Source organism: Sceloporus occidentalis, unplaced genomic scaffold (genome assembly GCF_023333645.1).
Source record: "Sceloporus occidentalis isolate IW3139 unplaced genomic scaffold, rSceOcc1.0.p SCAF_157, whole genome shotgun sequence".
NCBI lineage: Eukaryota > Metazoa > Chordata > Lepidosauria > Squamata > Phrynosomatidae > Sceloporus > Sceloporus occidentalis.
The window spans coordinates 2,173,980-2,201,122 of NW_028317137.1; the positions used below are offsets into that span (position 1 = coordinate 2,173,980).

The 27,143-nt window shown below is 45.7% G+C and overlaps 3 protein-coding genes across 3 annotated transcripts; 2 read left to right on the forward strand and 1 right to left on the reverse strand.

Moving 5' to 3' along the window:
- The first annotated feature begins 1,283 nt into the window (after positions 1-1,283).
- LOC149280428 (complement factor B-like) lies at positions 1,284-10,869 on the forward strand. Its single transcript, XM_089500669.1, has 18 exons — positions 1,284-1,317; positions 1,929-2,123; positions 2,213-2,398; positions 2,701-2,874; positions 3,493-3,591; positions 3,803-3,936; positions 4,306-4,444; positions 5,144-5,275; positions 5,938-6,036; positions 6,323-6,460; positions 7,385-7,479; positions 7,699-7,819; positions 8,305-8,452; positions 8,743-8,822; positions 9,002-9,105; positions 9,661-9,793; positions 10,528-10,577; positions 10,708-10,869. Exons 1-18 carry the CDS (start codon positions 1,284-1,286, stop codon positions 10,867-10,869), a joined length of 2,223 nt encoding a protein of 740 aa, XP_089356795.1.
- A 4,342-nt stretch (positions 10,870-15,211) lies between these two features.
- Positions 15,212-19,369, forward strand: LOC149280429 (alpha-1,3-galactosyltransferase 2-like). Its single transcript, XM_089500670.1, has 5 exons — positions 15,212-15,272; positions 16,653-16,710; positions 18,329-18,466; positions 18,647-18,917; positions 19,133-19,369. The coding sequence occupies exons 1-5, from the start codon at positions 15,212-15,214 to the stop codon at positions 19,367-19,369; spliced, it is 765 nt and encodes a 254-aa protein (XP_089356796.1).
- Positions 19,370-20,317: 948 nt separating this feature from the next.
- Positions 20,318-25,640, reverse strand: LOC149280430 (V-type proton ATPase subunit G 2-like). The gene is made up of 3 exons (XM_089500688.1): positions 25,559-25,640; positions 23,399-23,502; positions 20,318-20,491 (listed from the first exon to the last, which is right to left on the reverse strand). The coding sequence occupies exons 1-3, from the start codon at positions 25,638-25,640 to the stop codon at positions 20,318-20,320; spliced, it is 360 nt and encodes a 119-aa protein (XP_089356814.1).
- Between the last annotated feature and the right edge of the window lie 1,503 nt (positions 25,641-27,143).

Here is a 27,143-nt window from a genome sequence, read left to right on the forward strand (position 1 = left end):
TGGAAAAATAAATAAATGTCTAAATTATACTTTGAGATTGTGGGACAATCGTTAAAAATGACTTGAGAATAATTGTAGACAACAAACTTGGCAGCAGAGATCGATGCCGGGCAGCAGCTTCAAGGGCCGCTCAGATATTGTGAAATATAAAAAGGCGCGGGAAAAAGGACTTTATGGAGCTTCAAAAATTACAGAGGCAACTGCAAAGTATAATAATAGAGATATAACACCTTATTTATGAAGAAAGAAGAGAAATAGAATTCGGTTACATTAGAAGAAAGGCATCTGAGGGGGAATGGGATATAATTAATAATTATACATATAAATATACGGGGACAATACCAGCCGATCTCTGATGAGCTGTTCATTAATATAACAAAGTTCAAGAAAATACATTTTACTTAAAGCAGCATGAGTTTATACAGTGAGAAATCAGATGCCGTTTTGGGCAGTTTTGGTACAACTGGAAATTTGCTTCAATGTGGTTTTTTTTGTCTTCTTCTGCATCAACAACGAGGTTGAACTTGGTGGTCTTGCGTCTTTTTTTTCAACCTGACAATTACTGTGTTACAACGTATACATTAAACTGTAAGAATAATCATCCAGATCCTGAGAAAAGGAAGTAAAGACGATCCCATCGTGTCAGGACCGGCCATCTTGTGTACTGGCGGCCCGTCGGCTCCTGGAGCGCATGGCCACCAGCTGAATACATGTGGCTGAAGCATGAAAACATTCAGCCGGCAGCTGCACGGACATCATTTGGTGGCCGTTGGCCTTAAAGTGCCAGGCCCAATTGGTCCCGTTATACACACATGGAGTTGGGTTTCCAATACATAAATATTTGGTAACAAATCGACCCAATTTAACCCAATCCGGTTTATTGTAATTATCGGTTACCATGGGTTTCATTGGCTTACCCTGTTATATTATTTCTCAACTCTTTTTTGGTACGTTTACCTGAATTTCCCCCTCCTGTGTGTTTGCTTCTGGTTTGCGTAACGCACCCCTCCTCCGCTGCTTAAATACCTGTTGTGAAACTGAGATTTCATTTAATATTAACGAGCGTTCACCTTATTCTAACTTCCCAAAGTTTACTCCTCAGTTCCTACCCTCCTGCTTAACAGCGATTTGGCAGCGGCGCCAGAGAACGTGGACCTCGATAGGACTTTAAAAAAAGAAAAGCGGCACTCCAGAGGACTTCATTTTCAGCAATTCCTGGAGAAGATTCTCGGGGGGGACTCCGATTTCTCGTTAGATATTCGAGGGACGATCCGTGATCCAGAATGCTCTGTTTGGTCCTTCTCAGCCAGTTAGCAGGTGAGTAACAGAATATTATAATAGACAAAATCTTAAATATGTCACAATCGCCATGGAAATGGATATAATGTTATCAGTGTTCATTCCAGCATTGCTCTTTGTACATATAGCCCAATTTATTTTTTTTAAGCCCCATTCCTTCCCTCCCTGGCCCCAAGACCTGGAGAAAGACTGGATCTTATTGGTCTCTATCCAAAAAGAAGGACCGCTGGAGTCTTTTAACGAGCAGAGGCGTAACTAGAAACCACCCTGTTATGAAAATTGCCCCGGGGCCCCCAACGTCAACAGCTGGTCTGTGCCAGCATCGCCCCCAAATAACTTGTCTGTACCTTCTTTGCCCCTTTTCCCCCCTTCCAACATACACTCTGGCACACACTAACTCATCGCTAACACATACACATTCATTCTAACACACACTCCATCTCACCCCACTCACACACTCATGCACAAACACCTACATCAGTCCAGGTCAGAAGGGCCCTTTCCCAAAAAATTTGAACCGTTGCAGGCCCTCATGCGACACCTGTAGTTACCCCAATGCAAAAAGGGACCTTTCTCTCTCTCTCTGTCTCTGTCTCTCTCTCGCTTACTGTGTTCCGTTCCTCTCCTAGTTTCTATTGCTGCCCCTGTCTCAAAATGTGACCTCGGCAAAGTGGACATTTCTGGTGGAAACTACACTGTGGATGAAAAAACAGACCAGGTGCGCTACACCTGTGCGGAGGGAAAGTACCCCTACCCGGTATCCAGACGCGAGTGCCTACACAATGGGCAATGGACAATGGCAACTTCAAAGGCTGTCTGCCGAGGTAACTTTCTCTCACCATCAGCCGCGTCTCCTACTGTAATCAGAGGTTGGCACCCATCCAACGAGTCGCCTGCTTCTTTTCCCCTTTAGACATTCGGTGCCCCAGTCCTATGATGTTCGAGAATGGAGAATATTACCCGAGGAAAGCTGCGTACCACATCGGCGACGTTCTGTCCTTTGAATGCTGGGGAGGATTCGAAATGAAGGGACCGGAGAACCGGACGTGCCAAGAGAATGGAAAGTGGAGCGGGAAGACGACGGTGTGCGAAGACTTTGGTGAGGTTACATCAGAGGCTTTATAGAAGGGGAAGGTGATTCACGTTGTGGCGCACACCTAAAAGACCAGGACCATGTCCATATCCCCCGCAAATCACTAGAAAGAGAAGCAAAACCCAAAATATAATTCCGAAGAAGAAAGAAGAAGCCATCCTCGCAAAAGCAAGGAACATGCCGGTCGTGTGTCCCTCAAAACATCTCTCTATACATGCGAGCTAGAATTGCACTCTCACTCGCACTCAATGAGCAAGGAGTCTTTTGTTATGATGTTTTATTTGTTTGTATGGCGTCTCTCGGCACAGGAGGTCACTGCCCCAACCCCGGAATCCCTATCGGCACAACTAAAGTTGGAAGTTCTTACGGAGTTGAAGACAAAGTCATTTACGAGTGCAAGAACGGGCTCGAGATGTTCGGATCGAAAGTGAGGGAATGCCAGGAGAACAAACGATGGTCGGGCGCCGAACCTTCATGCAGAGGTGCGAGAAACGTCTCTATCGCTCACCTGTAGGAAAGTAGGAACGGACTACGGGCTTCCAGGTCAACGCAATGGGGAAGGAGACCCTTTGATTTGGGAACCCGTGATGTTTTTTACTCCTTGTTTACACAAAAACAGTTTGTCTTAAATCACCAACCCTAAGGTCACTAGACAGATGTAGTGATTACATAGATCTGTATTAAAGCATCTGTCGGCTCATACGTTCCACTATTATCATTATCTATTGATTTATACTATAGCTCCATCATGTTATTCTATATAGAAAATCCCCCCAAATGGCGGCGCCTTATCTGTTGGGTTTGTGGCCAACTCTTGGGTTCTTTAGTCACTTTTCCAGATTTACTATGCGAGGATATAGCTTTAGTCTGGACTTGGTGATGACATCGCTGGAGGTCATCGGGGTATTAAGGAGGGCAGCATCTATCAGATAGGCGAGAGTATGTAACATGCATATTACATATATTACCGAAGACGAAACTCCGCGCCCTTCTTTGATTGAAGGGGCATCTTCGACTAAGTAGCCCCACGGAGGCAGAGCAGGTTTTAAGTTAAAGGAGGCATCTTGGCGATCTCACATGGGGTATTCTCTCTCCCGCAGACTGGTACGTGTTCGACACCCCGGAGGAAGTGGCTGAAATGTTCTCCTCCACTCTGTCGGCGAGCATCGAAGTCGCCGACCCGGATAAGATAACGACAGGTACGGGAACGTTCTACGGCAGCGCTACGGAATCTGCTGGCGCTATATAAATAAAAGTGATGCAATTCTCTCTTGATCAAGGTAGCTCCTTCTCCACAAACCTCATTCTAAATCCCATCCCCTTTTTATGTTTCTCTTTATCGTCCTTAACTTTGTTACTTTGTTTGTTTTATGTATCCTCTCCTGTAAATGTTTCTGGTTATCCCTCTAGGTGACGTCGATCGCAAAGTGCGCATAAAACACGGAGACCCAATGAACATATTTATCATCCTGGATGCCTCAAAGAGCGTTGGACCAAAAAACTTTAATACTGCTAAAGAAAGTAGTATAACATTTATAGAAAAGGTATGATAGCATCTACTATAAGACATTGAGAGAGGCTTATTAACAGTAATTAAAGATGCTGTTCCACTCAGCCTTCAATTGCAATATTTACTATGTTAAGAAAATAAACCTTAACATATTTGCCATTTTATTATTTTCTTTTAAGGGTCTTTTTCATATATATATATATATATATATATATATATTCTTTCTATGGTTATTTGGGTTGAATCATTCCATGTATAGATGTCTGTTTATCCGGAAGACATAAAATAAAATAAAATAAATTCAAAAGGTAGAATTGTAATAAATAATAACCCTGATTGCTTGTGTTTGCTGTTTTTTGACTTGTCTTGCGTATGTCTATAAATCTATACTTCCTTCCTGAAGATTTCCAGCTATGACATAGAACCTCGGTACGCTGTCATCTCCTACGCCTCGGAGGGCATCTCGATTGTGCGTCTCTCGGAAGAGGAATGCCTGGATCCTGACGCGGTGGCAGAAAGGCTGGAAGAATTCCGTTATTCGAGTAAGAGCTGTGTGGCTTACGTTGGGATAATTCCTAAAACACAGCGTAGTTACCTGTAACCTCCTCCATTTGCCCCGAGCACTAGAGGGGGTTAATATTCTTTACACACACACACATATATATATATATATATATATATATACACCCTGGGGCAAGTGGTCCAGCGTTGACCAAGGAGAGACGCAACTTCTCAAGGGCACCTGCCCATAGGCTCCCTATTCATCACAGTAAAGGCGTTATGTAGGGGGAGGAGCCCACATTTGAGGAGGTGGGGCTATCTGTGCTGTGGGAGTGGCAACCTTAAAGACGGTGTGGTTACCGGCTTGGACGTTAATGGAACCGGATGGGACGGTGGGCAGAGATGAACTGGAATCGGTCGTTCTACCCACATCCAGGGCAAATACTTTCTAGGGATGCAAATATTTGTAGGATTTAGAAGCTGGAAGTGATGTATCCAAGGCGTTCAACGGGATTTTTAATTTAAAAAAGCATCCAGATGAAGCATTTCATGAGCCGGTGGCTCCTCGCTTTTGGAATTTGTCAAGCTGTTTGTGAAGAAGACCAACTTCCAACTCAGCGCTAAGGTTTCCAGTCCGTGTCACATCGCCGGTCGTGGAGCCGCCTAACTCATTACTAGCGTGAGGATAGTGGAAATGCATCGTCAGGCGTGTGAGGTTTATTACGTGTGATTTATTTCAGGCCACGAAGATAAGCGAGGAACGAACACGCGGGCGGCTCTGGCTCTGGTCAATGAGATGCTGGTTGCTCAGGAGCTAAAAGACAACCAGAATTTTCTGAAGATTCGAAATGTCATCGTGCTTATGACGGACGGTAATAAAAAGCTTCCAGCGTCTAAACACCCGATATTTATCCCAGTGTCGGCTTTCTATACAACCGATCACATGGTTATCCTATATTTTGATGGCCCTGAAATTATACTTTTCTACTTACTATTTAAAGGAGTCAGTCAGAGAGAAGGAGAGGCTGTGTGTTAGTATGCAGAGTTAATGTGTGTATGTATAAGAGTATGGTGTTGGAGTAAGTGTGTGTGAGTGCATGGTGTTAGTGTGTGTGAGCATCTGTGTTAGTGAATGGTCTTAAGTGTGAGTGTGTGTGTCAGTGTATGGTGTCAGGGGTGAGACTAGGGTTAGTGGTCCCAGGGAGAGGGAGAGAGTGTGTGTGTGCATAGGTGAATGTATGATTTTAGCATGATGTGTATGTGTGGCTAATCTTATTCCAGAAAGTCTGAGTCTCTACTATCTAAAGCAGACTCCTGTTTACTGTACTGAGTGGTTCCTTGCCTCTTTCGGGACTTTACCCCATGCGCCTTAGAAAGATTGGTCCTAAACTCTACAGCCGTTCCACATGTAGCCACAGTTTGATAATGCCTATTTACTTGTTTTAGTTTTTATTTTAGAGAGCTATTATTGAAAGCAGCGCATGCCTATGTTTTTACAGACTCCAGGTTCCATCAACCAGTTCTTTCTTTGTAGGAAAATACAATATGGGTGGCGATCCCCGTGTGGAGATGAAGAAGATCCGAGAGCTACTGGACATCGGAAAAAGAGAGAACCCAAGAGAAGACTATTTGGGTACGGAAACCATCCTGGCTACAGACCGGCAATGCTCCATGCATGCGTTACTAACCAATGCCAACGCTGTGTATTATATCGAATGTACCGGCAACGTACCGTATAATACTAACCAATGCCAACACTGTGTATTATATAGAATGTACCGGCTACTGAACGGCAACGTACCGTATAATACTAACCAATGCCTTATGATAAGCGGCATTGCACCGTTCAGCTCTAACCAATGTTTTTGTAACACAGTGAATCAGTCACACCGGTTACTATACGCTGTACTCATTTGCAGATGTTTATGTCTTTGGACTGGGCGATGATGTCAGCCTGAACGAGATGAATGATATTGCATCAAAAAAACCCAACGAGGAGCACACGTTCCTCCTGCAGGACATAGTCAGCATGAAGCAAGCCTTCGAAAAAATGATAGGTAGAAGTGGCTTATGGCGCTGTGACCATCCAACCTTCATCTCCTTCAAGGGACTTCATCATTCCTTTCTTCTGTTTTCATTCTTTTCTCAATCTGTTCTCTCTTTCTCTCCATCCAACATGTTCTCCCAGTTGGTATGTACACCGCTCTCCTTGTGTGAGCCCTATTAGTGCTAGTTACCCCCCCCCTTCTGGCTCAGGGGCAAGTAAGTGACCCCATCCAACATCCCCCCTCGGTTACTGACATACTCACCTGCACACCTATTTACACACTCATGTTAGCACACATATACACTTACACACACACATACTTACACTAACACATACTCACACTTTACATTCTAAAACACGCTTACACACTCATGCTAACATACAAACAAATTAATGGTCAGTGCTCACACCCACTTACACATACACCCTAACACGCAAACATACAAACTCATACTCGCACACAATTACACATACTAATTCATGTTCACACACAAACATACACATTCATTCTCACACGCACTTTTATGCTCACACACAGAAGCACTTACACATGCACATTCATGCTCACACACACTCCTTCTCACACACTTACACATCCATGCTTACACGAACACACTTATACATACACTGTCACTGTAACATACTCAGTCCCTCATCCGTTCACCTAACCTGCAGCTTTCATAACCTCATGTTAGGTGCGACTGCTGCTTTCCTGCCTCTCAGGGCTGGTCCAAAATTCTTTGTGAAGAAGACTTTTGGACTGGCATGGTGCCCCCCCTGCCCGCCAGGCCAGCCAGTGCTTGTATCTCCCCATACACGCTCTGACCCTTCCTCCTTACCCCCTGCCTGGTAAATATACCGAGCTTACACACATTGCAAAGAATGGAAGTCTATGTATATCCACTCACACTCGTCTTGTTTCCCACGCTCTAAGATGAAACAGACGCTATGGACATGTGTGGACTCAACAAAGCCGAATCGGATGATGAAAATGAGAAGTTTCCATGGATCGCTAAAATCATAATTGTTGTGAGTACTGCCGAGAGTTATTACTGTCACTCATTACAGAGAGAGAGCCCAGAGCACCCGGCACTCACTCACAGACAGCCATGATCCACCTTAACTCCTGTTCTCCATCATTATTCCCCCCCATGAAGTTATCTCTCTCCTATTGTTCAGTTGTTGATCGGCGTTACTGAGTAACCTCTGACAGCTAAATATCGTTTTTACCCTTTATCTCCCATCCAGCGCCCTGATTCACGAGAGGTTTGCAAAGGATCCATTCTGTCCGAATACTTCATCCTGACGGCGGCTCACTGCTTTCACTTCGACGAAGACGTAGAAAATATTCAAGTGGAAATCGGTGGAAGTGAGCGTTTCCTTTCTCTCTTATAACCATTGCCTCCTCCTCACTCCAGATACCGCAGCACACGGTAACATGAATGCCCCCCGGCACTTCCTAATCTAAAGAAATCACTCACATAACACAAAAAATAATACAGATTTATATCATATTACTTATATTTCACTGTCTGCTGCCGATTGCAGAATGTGCGTGGCGTTGGTAGAGTACAGAATGTATATTGTTTCCATATAGATTTGCTCCTCTTTTCTTCACCCTTTAATTTGGTACCCAAACTTCTACTCACTCTGGCTTCTGTCTTCGTTCCTTAACCCTCCTTTCTTCCTTGCCCTCTGTCTTCGTTCCTTAACCCTCCTTTCTTCCTTGCCCTCTGTCTTCGTTCCTTAACTCCCCTTTCTTCCTTGCCCTCTGTCTTCGTTCCTTAACCCTCCTTTCCTCCTTGCTCTCTATGTCTACCTCCCCTTTTATTACTGATCTCCTATACATTGCAGGTACAAGACTGCTGAAAGTAAAAGACTTTTACCGGCACCCCCTTTATAAGCCAGAAGGGAAGAAAGACAAAAACGTCCCAAAATCATTTGACTATGACGTGGCTCTTCTTGAACTCAAAAATAAAATCAGCTATTCCAGCCGGGTTAGGTAAGATCGCCTTTATACTCAGCAAAAGCACAAAGGAATATGTGTGCACCTGAACGGGCGACTGTCAATTCATATTTAAAAGAACATGAAAACCGACCATTTGAGCAACTTGGCCTGGGGAAACCAATGGCTTCGGATCAGGAGTTAAAGGTCCATAAGAGCGACTCTATTGGTCGCCGGCAGGGAGCTCCTCTGGCATTAACCAATGAAGGGCAGCTGCCTTATAATCTGGAAAAAAAGAGCAGCTTTGTGTCTGTGAACGAGGCTTAAAGGAATGTTTGTCGTTGCAGACCCATCTGTATTCCCTGCACCAAAAGCTCAGCGTGGGCCTTAAGGAAGAAAGATCCGGAGACAAAGTGCGTAGACCATGGTGAGTTGGGGGAGAGGGCGGTGAGATGCAGCGTGGAGGGAAGAGAGAATGGGTTTTAAACCGGTGTGGAGAGGAGATCTTGGTGTCTGTGTGAAGGATGTCTCCTGACAGCAGACAGAGTGAATATGGGAGGATGAAGGATAATATACGGCATAACTAATAATATCTTTCCTTCTCAGAGAAATTACTGTTTTCTGAAGAACTGGTCAAAGCTCTGTTCATTGCACAGGAAGACAAGAAAGACATGGAGCAGAAGGACGTGAGAATAAAGATGGGGAAAAAGGTACTAATGTGTGGAACGCACGCTCCTATCCACACACACACTATATGACCAAAAGTATTGGGACACCTGACCATTACACCAGCAGGGACTTTGATGACATCACATTCTCAATACACAGACATTACTATGAAGTCGGCCCCCCCTTCTGGGAAGGATTTCCACAAGATTTTGGGGAGTTTATGTGGGATTTTTTTGCCCGTTCCTCCAGTAGAGCGTTTGTGAGGTCAGGCGCTGATGTCGGACGAGACGCCCGGCTCACAATCTCCATTCCAGTTCATCCCAAAGGTGTTGGATGGGGTTAAAGGTCAGGGCTCTGTGCGGGCCGGTCAAGTTCTTCCTCCCCAAACTCCTCCAACCATGTCTTTATGGGGCTTGCTTTCTGGACAATGCTCTGCTTCCAACTTTGTGGGGAAGACCCTTTTCTATATCAGATGACACAAGCAGGGGCCACAAAGACATGGTTGGAAGAACTTGGCTGGCCCACTTGGCCCTGTTCACCCTCGCCTTCTCAGCTTTTGTGACCTTTTCCTCTTCTCTTTTTTATTTTCCCCACAGAGGGAGGATTGTCTTGCAGCGTCTGCGAAAATTAAGGAATTTGAGAATGTGGCGGATATCCGCGATGCCGTCACCGACCAATTCCTCTGCACAGGGGGAACGGAGCCGGTTGTGGATCCCCCAACCTGTAAAGGTAAATCAGCATCTATGGGGCTCCTATACATAATTTATTAGTAGTATTGCTGAACGTTATTGCATATGCTAGCTGCATGGCCCCCCCCTTTAAATTTTGGAGTTCTCTGCAGGATCCCCCATATCCATTTGCCCCTTTCCACACCTAACTGCTAACTGCCCTGTTCAGACCCCTGTGCACATGCGTGGAAAGGGCTGATTTCAATGAGAACACTTTCCTATCCCCGATTAACTGATCCAAGCAGCCAATCAGTCGCGGAGGAGAAGAGCCGCTGCTGCCGCAGAGCAGCCTCGTCTGTGTCCGGAAAGTGCTTTATTTCTACCTTTTGGAAGAATTGATATTAAAGTGCTCATAAAGTAGTTTAATACGCATTATTGTAACCAGTATTGTATCTCTCTTCCTTGTGGGAGGCATTAGAGCAAAGGAAGAGAAATGTGAGAACTAAAACTACAGGGTCGGAGGCAGAAATGTAATATAGGTTTTACTTTACTGAGATGGTAGTAGATAAATGGAACAGCCTCCCAGCAGAAGCGGTAGAGGCTTGGGATCGACACATGGCTCCTGAATCTAAGGCACGATCTGGAACCTAATGGGCTTAACGGGTCTGATGTGGCGGCAGATTCTATGTTTCTATACATTTTTCATGGGACTAGCCCAATATCACACGCTTTTCGCTGATTATTTTGCCCTTTGCAGTTTTTTTTAACACGTTCCTTGGGTTTGGTTTTGTACAGGAGACTCTGGAGGACCCCTGATGATTGAATATAAGAATCGATATATTCAGGTACGTATATTTCCTTTTTTTTTTATGTCCCTTTCGAAAACCCACAGCGTTGGATGCGCCGGCGGCGGGGTCTGTCATGGTGTGAAACGCGCCGGTCGGGGAATTACCGTCGTCTCGTCTCTCTCGTTAGGTGGGAATTATTAGCTGGGGCACAGTGAACCACTGTGATAAATCTACGAGGCTGAGAACGCCGGTTCCAGAGAACTCTCGGGACTTTCACGTCAGTCTTTTCTACGCGTTGCCCTGGATAAAGGAGATAGCCAAAGACGAACTCGTCTACCTTCCCGACTGAACCTCCCGGATCGCCAAACTGCTTGGGGGCAACGGGGACGACTCGGACGTCCCAGTCCTACAGACTGAGGGGTAACACAGAAAGATCTCCCATCCCCCACACGGTATTTCTCTACGATGAAGCCCTCGTCACCGGCGGCCGGATTCCATTCATCGTATAAAGGTTCTCGCAGACAGTCCCTCTCCTGGATCTCCTTGTGAGGCTGGATGACGAGGACTTCTACACCGGCTACCGGGTGACATTTTCATTGCTACAAGGTAACTCACCGCATCTCCACAGCACTAAGAGATCAAATGTGAGCTTTTTAAATCATTTTAGTGCAATTTATTGGAAACAGCAAACATCAATAAATTGAATTAATTCCTTCTGCGTTTGGTACTTTTATTTGGCTCATCATTTCTTTCTTCAGGCATCTGATGTTGTGTTATTTTCAATACTAGAACCACCCCCTAGAAGCGCCCTATTTACCTCCTTTTCTGAGCCGGTATGGGATCCGGGCTGGGGCCTCGGGTCCTGCCCCAGACACTAACTCAGGTGTGCATGAAGGGGTACCTACCCTCCAGGTGTCCACCCCGTGGGATAATGAGGTGACGTTTGATTTGAAATTTGCCGGTTCTGGTGGTCACATGTCATGTATTACCTGTTATTCTGTTGGTAAGAGTGAAGTCCTGCTTTCCGGGTTGTCTGGGTTGGTTTCTTTTTTCTCTGGGCAGGGAAGCCATTCTGTGGCCATTCCTACCCCTACACCCACATTCTGCCTCCCCAACGCACTTCCCCTGCTTTCTATCCAGCTGTCCTCCCATTAAAGGCCTTTTGAAGCTAGCAGCACTCCTATGCACACATAGCCCCTACAGAATAAGGTATGGCAAAACCCTAAGGCAGTGTCTACCTTCTGTATACCTGCACCTAACATCAGACACAAGACAACCATTAGCACCTTGTGATGACATACAAGACTGGCTGAGAGTCATGGGAAATATAGTCTCAACAGCTGCAATGTTAAGTAACCCTGAATACACGTTCATAATAAACCATCTTGTGTCTGCAGCATGCAAACTGCGTCTCTGCCCAGGTAAGGACTCTGTGCCTCTGTGAAGAAGCTGCTGCAAGAGTAAAGGGGGAAGAAGAAAGCAGACCAAACCACTCTGGCAGTGTAGAGAATAAAACTCCTCTGACTGATTGCCTCATTTGGTGTTTTTTTCTATTCTTTGTGTCTAGTTAACCTATTTTAAACAACCTACTGTTTCTCCCTTCCGTGCTGCTGCTCCAATGTGCCTCTTTGAATTTCCAGGGTGGGGCAGTTGCCCCCCTAATGCCCCCTCCAGATGCCCATGTACCTTGACCTTGTTAGTCCAAGCTTACTCAGATAGATAGATAGATAGATAGATAGATAGATAGATACTCCTGCTACTCCAGGGTATAATAGTGTCTTTGTTTTACCTTCATCCCTTGTAAAAATATGTTCTTCTGTGTCCATTGTTTTAATATTGCTGCAGGTAAACAGGTAGTGATAATTGTCCCCTTCCACCTTTTCATTATAAATAATAACTCTTTCACACTTTTCCTAACAATGATAGTTAATTAAGATGTAATATTATGCAACAAGTGAAAAAAAAACATAGTAATTAAGGTGCAGTTACCAAATGTGTCCACTTGATGTCCCCATAGAGTAATGCGTTTCTAAAAGGTAAAACACGGGTCCTCTAGTGACATCTCCTGGTCATTGTGTGTAACTGCACGTGTGGTTTTATAAAGTAACAATGCACTAAAATAAAATACAATTTCACTTTCAACAATCTGGTGGTGAATAAAGTTTTTAGTGAGAAAGGTGGGTTATGATGTAACATGCATATGATGTCTGAGGCCAACCGGGGGAGAAGGGAATGTCACGTTACCTCCCCAATACTGCCCACTTAAGTCAATTGTTGCTCTTGTAACTTCCATGCTGTTTAGAGGTCGCCCTATTATGCAGCCTAATAGGGTGGGTGAGACTAGACTGCAATTACGCTAATTCCCCTAGAACCACAATCTGGGTCTTCCTAATCGTTCCACCGCCCGGTAGGAGAACCTGGGGCGAAATGCCTTAATGATGTTCGCTCCCACTACAAGTTGATTGTTCAGAGATAGATGTGTGCCTGCGCAACCGGGCTGGACACCAAACTTGGTAAAGATGATGAATGATTGGCTAACTGATGTATAATGGATTGCAAGCTTTCAAGGCTATCTGGGTCTCTCCTTCAGGCATTTAATACGAAGAACGTGTCTGATGAGACCTAGATGGTCTCTATAGATCTCTATAACTCTACCGGGAACCGCTGGAGCAGCACCGGGGACGGGCGCCTCTATATCTCTACCGGGAACCGCTGGAGCAGCACCGGGGACAGGCGCCTCTATACCGCTAACGGGAACCGCTGGAGCAGCACTGGGGACGGGCGCCTCTATACCGCTAACGGGAACCGCTGGAGCAGCACCGGGGACAGGCGCCTCTATACCGCTAACGGGAACCGCTGGAGCAGCACTGGGGACGGGCGCCTCTATACCTCTACCGGGAACCGCTGGAGCAGCACCGGGGACGGGCGCCTCTATACCTCTACCGGGAGCCGCTGGAGCAGCACCGGGGACGGGCGCCTCTATACCTCTACCGGGAACCGCTGGAGCAGCACCGGGGACGGGCGCCTCTATACCTCTACCGGGAACCGCTGGAGCAGCACCGGGGACGGGCGCCTCTATACCTCTACCGGGAACCGCTGGAGCAGCACCGGGGACGGGCGCCTCTATACCTCTACCGGGAGCCGCTGGAGCAGCACCGGGGACGGGCGCCTCTATACCTCTACCGGGAACCGCTGGAGCAGCACCGGGGACGGGCGCCTCTATACCTCTACCGGGAACCGCTGGAGCAGCACCAGGGACGGGCGCCTCTATACCTCTAACGGGAACCGCTGGAGCAGCACCGGGGACGGGCGCCTCTATACCTCTAACGGGAACCGCTGGAGCAGCACCGGGGACGGGCGCCTCTATACCTCTACCGGGAACCGCTGGAGCAGCACCGGGGACGGGCGCCTCTATACCTCTACCGGGAACCGCTGGAGCAGCACCGGGGACGGGCGCCTCTATACCTCTAACGGGAACCGCTGGAGCAGCACCGGGGACGGGCGCCTCTATACCTCTACCGGGAACCGCTGGAGCAGCACCGGGGACGGGCGCCTCTATACCTCTAACGGGAACCGCTGGAGCAGCACCGGGGACGGGCGCCTCTATACCTCTAACGGGAACCGCTGGAGCAGCACCGGGGACGGGCGCCTCTATACCTCTACCGGGAACCGCTGGAGCAGCACCGGGGACGGGCGCCTCTATACCTCTAACGGGAACCGCTGGAGCAGCACCGGGGACGGGCGCCTCTATACCGCTAACGGGAGCCGCTGGAGCAGCACTGGGGACGGGCGCCTCTATACCTCTAACGGGAGCCGCTGGAGCAGCACTGGGGACGGGCGCCTCTATACCTCTAACGGGAACCGCTGGAGCAGCACCGGGGACGGGCGCCTCTATACCTCTACCGGGAACCCACCGGGGACGCATGTCTATCCAACGGCCACCTAATGTTATTAACGCGGACCCAGTGGGTGACGATCACATGGAAGCTGCCGAATTACAGTTTCCTCTGAATTTTTGGATAATTGTTAAATGATTAGACTTTGCTGTCTGTTGTGACGCCGCTGCATGCACACATACACATACACACGTAAACATACACACACATAAACATACACACACACACATACATACACACACACATACACACATACATACACACATGTAAACACACACACATAAACATACACACACACATACATATACACATACATATACACATGTAAACACACACACATAAACATACACACACTGGGTGCAGCGAGGAAATTACTAAGAAACGATCGCGTGAAGATTAATGGCCCCTGGATCACGGGAACACGGCAGGGCGAAAACATGAATTATTATATGTAAAGTTATAATATATTTTGTAAAATATCATATAAAAGGGGCTCAAAAAGTTACACGGCTGGCCTGTTGCACCATGCCACCGTATTAGGGTAAATTTGGGTATTTTTTGGTATTATGGTAATTTTTGGTATAATTTGGTGTTATTTTGGTAATTTCATGAGCTGTAATTGTATTTTATTATTTAGCGGCACACATTTTATTCCAGGAAATGTCATTTATTCGATACTTAGGATTCCTCTTAAACTCTTTACCCACCCGGGCGTTTTTTTTGTTCTCATTCTCACACGCTTGTGGGTGGATGAATGGGGAGTGGCTGAGTGAGATTAAGGGCTGGAGCTCGTGAATGTCGAATCCCGGAATGCTGAGTACTTCTGCCCACTTCAGAAAGTATCACACCTGGACAGGTGAGCCGTGCCGGCAGGACTGAGGTGAGGGTGAGCCGTCTCTTTGGGGCCTCCTATCATTATCTCACTCTTCCTCGCGGATCTCTCCATTTATTTCTCCCCGAAGCATCCGTCGGGCGAACGTGTCCTCTCTTGTCTGTTTGCCAATCCCTGCTGCCTTCTTTTTTTTTCAAAGTTCATTTCTTGAACCCTGTATATAATCTGTTCTCAATCGTTTATTCTTTTTCCTTAGGGTTAACCCTTTCATTTCACGCCGTTTGCCCCCCCACACACACACCTTTCTTGCTGCATTAATTTATTACCTGCGAATTATTTGATTCCCACCCTCAGCGTCCAACAAGTCTAAGGTAGGTGAAGGCACCGGTACGGCCGCAGGTTATATAAAGAGATAAAGCGACAGAATGAGTTTTTATTTCCCAGTAAGCTTTATTTTTGGGGCATTTAGTGCCGGAATGGGGGTCCCTGTAACGCTTCGTGTCTCAGGGGATCGGCCAGATCCTTACGTTGTTTCTGAAAAAGATTTACCCCGCCCAGTGGCAAAAAGCAGGAGAATAAATAACCACAGAATCCCCCCAAAAAATATAAAACCTTTACTTGTTGATGGTCTGGAGATACGTGTGTGTGTGTGTATGCATGCGCAGCGTTACACTTTCACAACCCGTCAAGTTACTGTTTCTTCTCAATTCGTAGATTTCTGTTTGTTGTGACCGTGCCACACATATACACATATATAAACACACACACACACACACACACACATACATACATACACACACGTACATATACACATATATACACATATATATACACACATACACGTACATACACATACACACAGATACACATATGTAAACACACACACACACACATACATACACACATATATAAACACACACACACATACATACACACAGATACACATATGTAAACACACATACATACACACATATATAAACACACACACACACATACATACACACATATATAAACACACACACACACATACATACACACATATATAAACACACACACACACATACATACACACATATATAAACACACACATACGCACACTTGTAAAACATCGTATAAAAGGGGCTCAAACAGTAACACGACTGGCCAGCTGGACCACGCAGCCGTGTCATGGTAATTTCGGGTAGAATTCGGTGTTATTGTGGTAATTTTCTGCACTGTAATTTTATTTTTTTAGCGGCACATATATCTTATTAGAGGACATAAAGCCCGATCTATTTTATCCGTAGAAATCTTTACTAGCCCGGGCGTTTTTTTGAATGCTCACATTTGTTTCTGAGTGGATGAATGGGGAGCGGAAGAATGAATGCCAAGTGCCGGAATGCTGAATACTTCTGGTCGCTTTAGATCGCATCGCACCTGGACAGGTGAGCCGCGCCGAAAGGACTGAGCCAATAACACCATGGTGAGCGCTCTCTTTTATAAAACTTCCTATCAATATCTTTCTTTTCTCCTCTCATTCACCACCAATTTATTTTCTGCCATGACCGTTGAGGCCGACAGCATCAACACGGTCTTTTTAGCGATCCATTCCGGGCGGGAGGGACGGAAAGTTCCAGATCTCCTCCCTCCCTGATCCTGGTTGAAAAGGGAGTAAGAAAAGTGCCACCTCTGTTTATATACCTGCTGGATACCAAGATATAAACATGACCAATGAATGAGAGCGGCACAAAGCATTCCTGCGCGGTTACATCCCCCTTCCTTATTGGTCCAGGGCGGCCCATTCTTTCTTCCCGGATTTTCTTTCCTTCGCCAGTCTCCCTTATATCAATTAACCCTTTCATTTCACTCCATATCCTTCTCTGGTTTTCTAATGTTTTTTTTGTTATTATTATTTTTAAGTTAATTACCCTGAGATTATTTTATATATATTTTTTAAACTCTCTCGTAGCATCCTACACAAAATTATCAGCTAAAACTGGTGAAAATCCTTTCCCAGGTAAGCGACCTCACCTGTCTCATAAACAGATAATAATTTAAGGTAATAAAATGATTATTAATATTTTCTGTTTTTAGTAAATGTTTATTATTCTCAGTCCGCCGTTGTTATAGCAACGGGGGTCCCTTCAATGTTGAGCTTCTCAGCTGCCGGACCCCCAACACTTAAGAAATGCGATCAATGGAGTCCCACAGAATAAACATATTTGTTTTCGTTTTCTGTTCAGTTTTTTTCTCGCAGAATCCTCCTCGGTCTCTTTCTCGTGAATGTCTTTGGTTTTATCTACTGGAAGTCATTAATGTGAGTACCTGCTAACCACGACAGCTGCACCCGCTTTTAACAACACAAAATGTACGTCACGCCGCTCTACACGCTTAATAAAGCTGAATAAAGTCGCTTGTACGGACCTTCAACTCTTGGAGCGGGGAGGCCATGGTCTCTCCAGGCCAAATTGCGTCGTCAGGAGTTAAGGGGCCGTGCGAGTGAGTCTATTGGTGGCCAGCAGGGGCCGCCTCTGGCATCAGGAAGCCGGTGATGGTGACGGAGGGAGTCCCGGCTGGCGGTAGATGGAGGAGATGTCCCTGCTGCAAAAAAAAAAAAAAAAAAAAGTGAGACGTACAGTTACGACATAAAGGTTATGTTGGCACACGTTTTCAGGATGTACCTGTGCATCCATAGGGTAAGGAAGGGGTTAAACTGTGGGGCCAACACCTGAGGATGGAAGGGAGAAACCCACGCAAGTCTCAAGCATGTTTGTTATAATGGAGCTCCCCTAAAATGCCACACCGTCAGCATTACAGGTGTCGAAATAGCCACGCCTGTAATGGGGGGAGGTGACAAGAGGCAGAGAGGGGTGGGGTCATCACAGAAAGTGGGTGGGGCTGGAGCCCTTGGCTGATTGGGGGAGATCAGAGGATGATCCATTTTTGGGCCAGTGGGGCCTGAAAACTGGGGACTGCTGGAATGTGTGGAATGTGTGGAATGTGTGGAATGTGTGGAATGTGTGGATATTGCCATACACCTTCTGCCGAGAAGATAATGTAACCTCATGAAACGTCCTTGTTTTTGCTTTTTTTTACCGTAGCTGCTTCCCCGCGGAGCCCTCCGTGACCTCCTGGGGGGCACCCATCGTGTGGGAGGGGGCATTTAACCCCGAAGAGGACTACCGCCTACACCATGAGAGAGGGACGGTGGTGGGACTTTCTGTGTTCGCTACTGGAAAGTGAGTATGTACCCATTCTCCGTGTCTGCGTCTCTCTCGTCCTCGCGGGAAGCGTATTCACTAAAACTCGAATTCCCGGGAGAGATTATTCCTCCAGGTGTCCCTGCGCATGAAGAAGCCCCCTGTCCTGTGATGGTAAAAGTTCCCCTGACATTCTGACCTGCTTCTGTTTCTTTGCAGCTATCTGCCATGGTATCTCCTTCCCTTCCTGCTCTCCGCCGACCGACACTTCATGCCCGGACTACCCTGCGTGGTGTACGTTTTAACCGATCGCCCGTCCGCCGTGCCCGCTCTCCGGCTGCGCCCCGGAATGACCCTCACCGTCCTGAGAGCCCCCTCCAGAACGCGTTGGCAGGACATCTCCATGATGCGCATGAAGGACCTGCAGGACCTGGTTTTCCCGCTCGCTAAAGATCAGGTGGACTACATGTTCTGCATGGACGTGGATCAGGTGAGGGTGGTAAAGAGTACAGGGAAGAGATGGGATATGGGGAGGAATTACAATGAGTTACAGAGAAATAGGAGATGGAGACAGCAGATCCATCTCTTCCATTTATTTGTCAGTCTCGTCCCTGTAGCCAAGACCCCTGGATATATTCTCGCCCCCCCAGATCTCTCACCTCCGTGAACCTTCTTTATTGTTTTTCCTCCTACGTTTCTCGGCAGATCTTTACGGCGCGTTACGGTCCTGAGACCCTGGGAGACCTTGTAGCTCAGCTCCACTCCGGCTATTACCTGGACGGAAGAGACAGGTACCCCTTCGAGCAAGACCCTAGATCTGCAGCTTTCCTGCCCCACGAGAAGAGCCATTATTACTACCACGCTGCCGTGTACGGCGGGGACCGTCCCCCATCTGGTGAACCTCACGTCGTCCTGCTTGAGGGGCATCTTGGAGGACCGTGACAGGCACCTGGAGGCCTTGTGGCACGATGAAAGCCACCTCAACAGGTACCTGGCCTTGGAACGCTTGCCATCAAAGATTCTGTCGCCGGAGTACTGCTGGGATGGGCGACTGTGGTTGAAATACCATAAACTGCATTGGGCAGAGAAGGATTACGAGAAGACGAGAAGGCAATGAGATCGCTACCGGGCGTCTTCTCCAACCTGGGATGGTTAGAAGGGCCTGGACTGGCTGTTGAGGACAGCGGGCAAATGCATCGGGGTGGCAGCGCCCAACGCCACGTCCCAACCTGCCAGGTCGTCCAACACGCGTTGGCGGCAGAAGCATAACATGTGACGGCTACCTGCGATTTACCGGCCATAAAGTTCTATTTCCACTGCCGGTCTGGACCTAGAAGACTATAAGTGCCTTCATCGGGTAACATATTAACCCCGTCACATGTGTTACGTGCTTGTAAAGACCTGATTTCGCTGCGTGTGGGGACACAAACCGGAATGAGCTATGAGCTTCTGGATGCTACAAACAAGGAGAAAATAAACCATTGCCACGGAAACAGAGGGACAAAAATAGACAAAAAAAGACAGAAATTGTACTTTTTTTCTCCTAAATATTTTATTTATACATTACAACAGAGAGCATTATGGGTAAGACGGTAACATCTATCTTATTTCCGTTCCGTTGGAGTTCTCCGCGAGGCGTAAGGCCAGGTTTTATCTTAACCGACATCCTTGGTTAACGTGATGGTGGATATTCAGGTTTCAGGGCTGCGATTTCGTGCATGCGGGTGTCGGGAAGCAGATGGTGATTATTGGTTAAAGCAGCTTAAAATGCACACGGGACGCCCGGAATTCGTTAATAACCCCCCCCCCCTCCAGACACTGTATAGCAGATAACGAGCACTCTCACTTTAAATACACTTGCCGGGGCTTTACCCTCCGGCAGAGAGAAGGTTAGCCAGCGAAGCGATAGTTGGGGTGAAGTTCGGCCTTCACGTCGCACACCAGGCTCAGCAGTCTCCTCAAAACGGCCTCCTTGTTTTTGCCGTGACAGCTCTGCACCGTGTGTAACGTCTGGCGGGTTCTGGCCTCGATTTCGGAGGACAGATCCCCCTGAGTGCCCAGCGCCTGTAACAGAGGACAGTGTAAATACCGGCCCACCTATCATACGTCAGGACCCTGCATTCGCTAATAGGACTGTATTAGAAAGTACGTAGAGGGAGCACAGAAATGACCCATCTTAATGATGACTAGGCACAGTAGCTCTGCCAGTTTGAGTGACGCTGTAGCTCCCAAGCTGCCCCTCCTCGCCGGGGCCGGGGTAGAAGCTGGGAGGTAGGTAGAAAGGGTTAACCGCCGGCTCCCCCTGTGTCACGCTTTCATGTCTCTGCCAAAGCGCGTAATTAGGGCTAACAAGTGGCAGCCTGTACTTTGCTGCTGCAACAGCGGCCCTTCCCAGGCAGGGAGGAGTGGAGATACCCGCTACACATAAAAACAGATAATGGGGTAATTCTTCCTCCCCACACCTGTTACCTGTGGTGACCGGACCCTCACGCGTCACCCTCACCCTCAATACTCGAAAAGCAGGTGTCTCCAGTTACCTGTAACAAATTGCGACATACGTGTCCTACACATGCTTAGCTTCGGGGCGGGAACTGGAAACGCCTTCCAGCTTCAGATGTGTAAAGGGCAGTGGCGTCTCCAGGTTTCATATTTAGGGGGGGCACATGGGGGGCCAGGGACCAAAGTAGGGGGGCCAATTATAAAACGGTACATATACACTATATATATATATATATATACACACACACACGTTAGACGTGCATTTTTAACTACATAATATGCACTTATCTCTTTGAAGTAAAGACCGTGATTAAAATATGATTTCAAAATAACAGCTAAAGTGACAGTTATTTTTCATTATTTAATATTAGCCCCTGCTGACAATATATATAAATATTAGACCCTGCTGCAGATATATAGAAATATTACATCCTGCTTCCGATATATATTAATATTAACCCCTGCTGCGGATATATATTAATATTAGCCCCTGCTGCGGATACATACTTATATTATACCCTGCTGCCGATATACATAGAAATTATACCCTGCTGCCAACATATATTAATATTAGCCCCTACTGCCGATATATAGTATTAGTCCCTGCAGCCAATATATATAAATATTAGCCCCTGCAGCCAATATTTATTGATAATAGGCCCTGCAGCCAATATATATTAATATTAGCCCCTGTTGCCGATATATATAAACATTAGTCCCAGCTTCCGATATATATTAATATTAGCCCCTGCAGCCAATATATTTGCCACACTGACTGCAGATCAGGGGAAGACAGTGAGAGTCAGTGCAGTGTTCCATCCTTCTGACTGCACCGTGACATTGAGAGGTCCTCTCCCCTGTAATCATCCCCAGAGTCCCTTTGTCCCCTCATTCACTAAACCATAGCGCTCTTTTACTTACACCCTGTAGTTCAGGTATAGATCAAATAAACAACACATGGAAACAGCACATGCAACTGAATGAGATTAAAAAAAAACTTGTATTTGCAGGTATACATAAATAATGTATGGAAACATAGCATTGCAGGTATAAACCAACAGAACACACAAACCCAGCATTGCAGGTATAGATCAACTGGAAATCACATGTACACTCAGCACTGAAGGTTTAGATCAAATAATCAACACATGGAAACAGCACTCCAGGTATTGATCAACTGAATAAGACATGCAAATCCTATATTTGCAGGTAAACATTAATAATGTATGGAAATATAGCCGATACAGATGAACAGAATGACACAAAACCCAGCTTTGCAGATATAAATCAATTGGAAATTACATATAAACTCTGCATTAAAGGTATAGATAAAACCCCCTAAATTACAGGCATAGATCACTGGTCACACACCCCAAAGCCAACCCTGGTGTCCACACTGCCCACATAGAACCTGACCAGCACCTAAGTTACACATTATGTCAACTTTGTCCCCAAACAGCTGAACGTACGCCGTTTTTGTCCCATAAAGACCTCTCCCTCCCAATCTATCCTATCTACCCCCTCTCCCTCCCAATCTATCCTATCTACCCCCTCTCCCTCCCAATCTATCCTATCTACCCCCTCTCCCTCCCAATCTATCCTATCTACCACATATCCCTCCCTATCTACCACATCTGCCTCTCTATCTACCACATCTGCCTCCCAATCTATCCTATGTACCCCCCTCTCCCTCCCAATCTATCCTATGTACCCCCCTCTCCCTCCCAATCTATCCCCTCTCCCTCCCAATCAATCCTAACTATCCCCTCTCCCTCCCAATGTATCCCATCCACCCCCATCTCCCTCCCAATCTACCCCCTCTCCCTCCCAATCTATCCTTATCTACCCCTTCTCACTTCCTACCTCTTCTGACTCTCTAACCCCCTCCTAACTTTCTAACCCCCCCCTTTGAAGTTCACTTACCTTGGGCTTGTCCAGCGGTGAGATCGCGAGGTCTCTGTATCCCTGGTTCTGCCGGCTTCACTGCTGGGCGCCGGATATGACATCATATACCGGCGCTCGGCTTGAAATGCCGGCACTGCGAACCAGGCAGAGGCCTCGCGGTCGCGGAGAAGAGTGAGAGGCGCCGAACGGTTGCTGAGAACTTATTCCTCAGCAACCGCTCGGCGCCTCTCACTCTCTCCTCCGGGTCTATTAAAAAAAAAAAAAAAGCCGGCGTTTCAATTGGGGGGGCACACCGGGGGGCACAGCATGATGTAGGGGGGGCCATGGCCCCCTCTGGCCCCCCCCTGCCGACGCCACTGGTAAAGGGACCCCAATTCCAAGTTCCAAAGGAATTCAGAATCCCCTCTATGCATTAACCCCCCCCTCCCAATTTGCGCATGCATAGGAGCCTCACCACCTACCGGCTCTAGCCACCGCAGTCCTAGGGGGTCTCACACAACCCCCATCATAAATAGAGGTAGATATATAATATATAGATATACATTATACAGACATGTTGATACATACCGTGCGTTGCTGATTTCTGGTACTCTCCCGCTCTCTCTCCACGCGGTACTGCTCAATCTCAACCTGCGCCTCCTCCTTGGCTTGTTTCAGTCTGCGGGCTTTACCTGTAGGGAGAGCGTTACACATCTATTACATATCACATCTATATCTATTACATATCACATCTATATCTATTACATATCACATCTATATCATCACATCTATATTACATCATCACATCTATAATCACATCTATAGTATACCATCACATTCATACCATCACATCTATATCATACCATCACATCTATATCATACCTTCACATCTATATCATATCACATCTATATCATACCATTACATCTATTTCATATCATCACATCTATATCATATCACATCTATATCATATCACATCTATATCATATCATCACATCTATATCATATCATCACATCTATATCATATCACATCTATATCATATCATTGTCAGATATTTTATGATAGAAAACATGTATTCTATATATTCTGTATTTTACATGAACACAAAATGGAGTCAGAGCCATTTTATTTTACATAATCATATAATGATTATTTCTTTCTATCTTTGTTCCCTCTATAATTGAGAACAAAGAAGTATTCATGTATATAGATGTTTCAGTATATATGATACAATTAACGTTATCTTCCATGAGAAAGTTAAGGAGTAGACACTACATATCCTTAGGAATGTAAATTGGAATGGGGGATACGTCGTAAGACCACCAAAACTACCTAGGAGGCAACGTCTGGAGATATGAGTGACTACAAAGACCTGATTTACTATCTAGGAGGTAACATCTAAAGATAAGGTGACCAAGGATAAATTCCTAACACATATGTAATGGTCTTAAGTTATTTCTTAGACCAGAGCGTCTCTCGCAGGTAAATTAAGAAATTACAACGATGTAAATATGAGTAGAAGTCCTAATTATAATGGGTAAAACCCACCATTATGATTGGAGAATTCCAATCAGGAGGTGGAGGCTATGATAATGAGCCCTGTCTTTAAAAGCTTAGGTTTTTAATAATTAAAGGGTCGGACCTTAAAAAAAGAAACGGACCTGAAACAGACAGACCCTGACGGACTCATTTAAATTTACCCCAGAGAATTGGAATCTCAAGATCCTGGCACCATAATCTTACTCTTAGAATTACTTTGAGTCCCAACCTATATAACTTTTAGAAAGTATATTTCTTTCCACTTAATTTCTTGCCACTGAACCTGGATTAACTTCTACAAGGACCAGTAGGACAACAGCAACAAGTGGTGGTAAATATAATTGTTTTATTATGCTGAATAGAGATAAATTTTGTCTTCTTCGTATAGAATTCCCTGTTTCTGGGAAATAAATAATATATTGCATTATTGTATATGGCGGCTTGTGAGACTGCAGCTTATAACCCGTGATAATAACAATAATGAAAAGGTATTTTTACCTATAGATGAAGTTTGACATTATTTGCATCTATTAGGAATTTCACTAATACTCGTAGACATTATTACATTATTTTAATCTGTCATATTAGTTGAACTAATATAATAGAGTCAGTGATCTTTTTATTACCGCCCTGATTATCATCTGGTTGCTGAGTGAGATGGAAATTAATTGTGTGTTAGACTCATAAAGTAGTAATTCATATTGATAATATCGATAATATATTGTAATTGGAACTGATTCAATTTGACATGTTTTAAGAATTTTCTGTTTTATATCATGCACTGTATGACTCATATATATATATTTTATAAATTGTGTTTACAATAAATAATATTTTTGAGTGATTGATTATTGTGATATCTATCTAATTTGAATTATAATTTTCGGCGATCTGAAAGGATTTAGGATCGGAGATAAAATATAGGGTATCTCCTTAAATTAATATTGTGGATGTGGTTCTACAATCTTTGGTAGCGTCGTTATTTTGCGTGTGTGATAAAATATTGGTTTTACCTATTTTGTCTCATTAATATCCCTAACATCATCACATTTATTTCACACATATGTATCACATCTATATCATATCATTACATCTATTTCACACATATATATCACATCATATCTATATCTGATCACATCTATATCATACAACATCACGTACCATACAGACATCCATGTACACACTAACACACGCTACAAAACGTCCTTACGTTTTCGGGCCTCTGACACCCTCTCGGCCGCCCTCTTCTCCGCCTGCAGCAGCTGCTGGATCCCCTGAGACTGGCTGGTCATTTTTTTATTATTGTGGATAGGCTCCTTTGTGTGTTCCTTCTCTGCTATACCAACCCTCTGCTGCGCAATAAACCTTTTATTCCAACCCTTCCGCTCTGCTGCAGGACGCTATTCCAGTGCGGAAACTAACGCGCTCGTTATGGGGATTCTCCGATTATCCCGGTCCTGTTCTGGCTGCCTGCGTCCCTCCGTTTTCTGCAGTGAGACACGTATGACCCTCCTCTATCCACACGCCTCCTGCATCCTCAGCATCATCTGGGTACCAATACCATCTCCTCCCTCTATCCTCACCACCTCCTCCCTCCTCCACTGGGTACCGATAGCTAGCTCTCTCCTCCCTCTATCCTCACCACCTCCTCCACTGGGTACCGATAGCTAGCTCTCTCCTCCTTCTGTCCTCACCACCTCCTCCACTGGGTACCGATAGCTAGCTCTCTCCTCCCTCTATCCTCACCACCTCCTCCACTGGGTACCGATAGCTAGCTCTCTCCTCCTTCTGTCCTCACCACCTCCTCCACTGGGTACCGATAGCTAGCTCTCTCCTCCTTCTGTCCTCACCACCTCCTCCCTCCTCCACTGGGTACCGATAGCTAGCTCTCTCCTCCCTCTATCCTCACCACCTCCTCCACTGGGTACCGATAGCTAGCTCTCTCCTCCCTCCATCCTCACCACCTCCGTCCTCATCATGTAGTCCCTCGGTCACTGAGCCTCGTCGTTTCCCGGCCACCCTCTGTACAGCAGCATCAGAGCCAATGCTAACGAAGTCCGCTCCTCTGTAGACCTTAATTACTCAGAGAGTCCAGCCGGATGATTAAGACGGAGCCATTCTATTTTTCCCCACAGGCAGTATGATAAGAGGCCGGGGGGTTGTTTAGTAGATTGGGGATCACGGCTGATACGTAGCTGCCTGAATATATATAAAATATATAAAATGTATAAAATGTATAAAATATATAAAATGTATAAAATGTATAAAATATATAAAATGTATAAAATATTGTAAAAAGAAAAGCGAGCGATATTTTTGAAAAGTCACTTTTAATCTGTTACTAATCACGAATTTTAGTGGGAGGACGTAATAGCATAACGGGGAGGAATAATTGTGCAAATCCATATCCACATGTATTTAACCCCTTCATGATCAAGGCTGTTCATTTGAAACCATTTAACAAAGTACGTGATAGAACGAATTTATAAAACGTTCCCCTCAGCACAAATAATATTTGCAAATAATTGCTCGCCGGGACCGCCAGACTTTTACTTTTTTTGAAAAATACGCCATCGAGGTGCTTTCTTTTTTTTAACCCTTTCTTTTTTAACCCTCTTCAGCTTTGGTAGCAGCGATGCTGGCTCCGGTCGACGAACTTTTTAAAGGAGTACTGAACTAAAAAAATGCAGGCGTTTGGGAGAAGGCGATTGAATTTAAATTTATAATACCCAGAAACACAACTTTCTTCAAAAAAAAAAACAAAAAAGTATGCTGGTGTTAACAGAAACCTAGAA